Here is a 3148-nt window from a genome sequence, read left to right as displayed (position 1 = left end):
ATTCTGCACATAAGTGAAATCATATGGTATTTATCTTCTGTCTGACTTATTTCACTTGGCATAATAACCTCTAGGTCCATCCATGTTGCAAATGGTGGAATTTCATTTTTTTAAATGGCTGAGTAATATTCCATCATATATATGAACCATAATTTCTTTATCCAGTCATCTATCGATGGGCATTTAGGTTGCTTCCATATCTTGGCTATTGTAAATTGTGCTGCCATGGATATTGGAGTGCATAGATCCTTACGAATTATTGTTTTGGTTTTCTTTGGATAAATACCCAGAAGTGCAATTGCTGGGTCAAAAGGTATATCCATTTTTAATTTTTTTGAGAAACCTCCAGACTGTTTTCCATAGCGGCTGTACCAATTTGCAATCTGGGCAGAGTAATTTTGTCAGACGTGGAGTTGGATTCAAGCTTGTTATTGCTATGGTTGCCTTAAGGTCACTACTGGCTTCAAATTCTTGTAGCATTATCTTGTGCTTGTGGTGAGGAGTGGTTTGCTAAAGTTTTCCCCAATAATCCTGTTTTACCGTCAGCTTTAACTCTTCATTCTGCATCTGGGCCTCAGAGAGTTTCTCTCTGTATTCTTGTACTTCCCCAAATTGTACAGGCTCTATTGATTGTTATTTGGTATATTCTAGCCTGGTAGAAGGGGCAGGAGTGAGTCTCTGATTCTGGTCCAGCCCTAGTCTACATATGCCCTGTGTCTCTGGATCTTGAAAATGGCACTTTAGCTTTTACAGTGACCTTTCCCCTCCTGCCGTAACAGCCAGGCTCTGCCTTGTATCTTTGGTGGGTCTTGTGTGGTCCTACCCCTCCCCCAGTAGTAGGGCACCAATAATGGTCTTGATCCAGAGTGAGTTTTCTGCCCCTCCTCCAGGCATAGCAGGATTTTTCTCTTATCTTTTTTCAGTCTTCAGTGGGTCCTCACCTGCACCCTGGGGCAACAGGATTTTCCATCCTTTCTCCAGGAGTTTAAGGTTTTTATTTCTTTAGAGGGTGGTTCTGAGTGATGTTCTGTGCTTTTCCTCGTGGCAGCTTCTCCCCTTCTCCAGGCCTTCATCGTAGTTGGAGGCTTTCTCTGATGCCTTTCCTTTTGTCCAGTCTTGTGAGCACCTGGTGAAGATGAGAATAGCCTGCGATGGTGCAGATTCCCCTTGTCTGTGGTCCTGGCCCATATCTGGCTTTTAGGAATTCATTAAAAATTTAAGTACATTCTTTTTCCTTGCTTGTTTGGTGGACCTGTCTTCTTTCTTAGCTCTGCCCCAGGTAAACCTGTGCTCCTGTTACATCTCTCTTTACATTTCAGTCTTTTTGGCTGCTGTGCAGCCTTGGCTCTCTTATTGGATTAAGGAAATCGTGATTTTGTAGTTTATTCAGCTTTTCTAATAATTGTTAGGGCAGGAGCCACGCTCTTTTCAGCTTTCTACATCCTAATTGGAAGTCTCTGAATTTTTTATTTGCTTTCTTTATTAATTTTCATTCTTTTGGTTATTTTTATTCCTTTTCTCAATGTTATTATATTTTTAGTCTTGTCTCTTTTTTTTTTCACAATGTCAATTAGCATTTATAACTCAGAGAAGCATCATTTTACATATTAAGCATATGTCTGTTTTGCCCATTCTTGACACAAAGTGATATTTCTTGAATTTAATTAAATTGTGACCATAAGTGAAAATATGGGCACCAATTATAAAGTTATCAGACCATTCAGATGATTGCTAATCTTGATTTTTTTTAGCTTATCAAAGTAAAAATACAAAAAGTTTGTTATAGAGAATTCTCACACCTCCAAAAATATGTCATTGGGCCTCCAGGAGTCTGTAGATCCAATCCAAAAAAGGCTGGTGGTGCTGATCAGGGAACTAGTATAGTCTGAGCATAGTCATTAGTGCATTGTTAGTCTAGTATTGAGCAACCTGCTAAATAACTTGATTAGATGTCCTAAAAAAAATAAAAGGAAGAATATAGGATAAATAGAAAATACAATGACATACCTGTCTATAATTTTAGTATTTTTCTGTTATCAAGATTTGATATTCATTAAGTAATTGATTCAGGGTTCTATTATATAAGCAATAAATTATGTATATATAACTATGATAAGAACTGTAGACTGGATAAATACAAGGATAGTTTTCTGATACGAACATACTCGTTTTGCTTCATGCTTAATTTAGGAAAATGTTAATCTCAGTTCTTTCTTCTGTTGTTTTAAGAAGTCAATAGCTGTGTCATAATAGGAAATGCTATCGATGTGAACAGTGTATTATCTCTGCCTTCTCGCCATAATCCACAGGAATTGCATGTTGTTATTCTAGAGTATCTTCAGCAACCTGTGACTAGAAAGAGAAGGGATAGCAAGGCAAATATAAAATGGGGTTGGGACTTGAAAAACTGAGGGAAGCAATGAGCCCTTCAACGTGTGCGTTTCTCTCAACCTGGAAATGACGCTAAGAGCTATGTATGTGTGTTTTCATCTTCCTCAGCTCCTTCCTCAGAGATCACCTATGGCATGGTTGCAGCAGACTTGTTCCACTCCTTATTGTCAGGGGGCGGGACACCTTGTGTAGTGAAGGTGCAGAGCCTCTTTGTGTTAGATGAAAACAGTTACCCGTTGCAACAAGATTTCTCTCTACTGGATTTTTATCCTGACAATGTAAAGCATGCAACCTATGCCCTTCCCTGAAACCAGATGAAGAAATTGCAGGCACTTCAAGGAAGACTACTTAAACAATTTGTCTTTTGAAATGAATGATTGGGCTTGGGGGTTTTAAATATATTTTATAAAGAGCTAAATATATAAATTAAAACTTTTTTTCTAAAACAATTCCATGAGTTTTATTCGTTTTGTCTTTTCCTTTTTTGCTTCTAGAGAAATGGTGTAGTAATAAAGGCAGTACATTCCCTAGGAATTAAAGGTTTCTTTCATATAGTCCCTGTCACATTCCAGGCGTGATACTAAGTGCTATGGATATTGATGTGAAACATTTCCTCAGGAATCGCTTTTCTGCTATACTCACAAACTCTAAGTGCTTTCCCTTAATCCTACTTCAGTAAACTATTGACATGAAATGATTTCCTTGATTATAACTACATGATAATGGATCAGTTTGTATAAGCCTAAAACAGGTTCAA

The 3148-nt window shown here is 37.8% G+C and overlaps 1 protein-coding gene across 6 annotated transcripts in view; it reads left to right on the top strand.

Annotated features, from left to right (window-relative positions):
* The window catches only part of SHLD2 (shieldin complex subunit 2), an 81725-nt gene extending 78885 nt beyond the window's left edge, over nt 1-2840 (top strand). For 5 of the 6 annotated variants that reach the window (XM_006915438.3, XM_006915436.3, XM_025049358.1 and 2 more), the window contains one exon: nt 2500-2840. In XM_006915438.3, the coding sequence (XP_006915500.1) occupies nt 2500-2699 (200 nt within the window). In that variant the 3' untranslated portion in view covers nt 2700-2840. The remainder of the gene's footprint in view (nt 1-2499) is intronic. The other variant, XM_015592308.2, reaches the window with a different exon arrangement.
* The last annotated feature ends 308 nt before the right edge of the window (nt 2841-3148 follow it).

This window comes from Pteropus alecto, unplaced genomic scaffold (genome assembly GCF_000325575.1).
Source record: "Pteropus alecto unplaced genomic scaffold, ASM32557v1 scaffold155, whole genome shotgun sequence".
Lineage (NCBI taxonomy): Eukaryota > Metazoa > Chordata > Mammalia > Chiroptera > Pteropodidae > Pteropus > Pteropus alecto.
The sequence above is the reverse complement of the archived record's forward strand: the minus strand, read 5'-3'. Positions and strand labels throughout refer to the sequence as shown.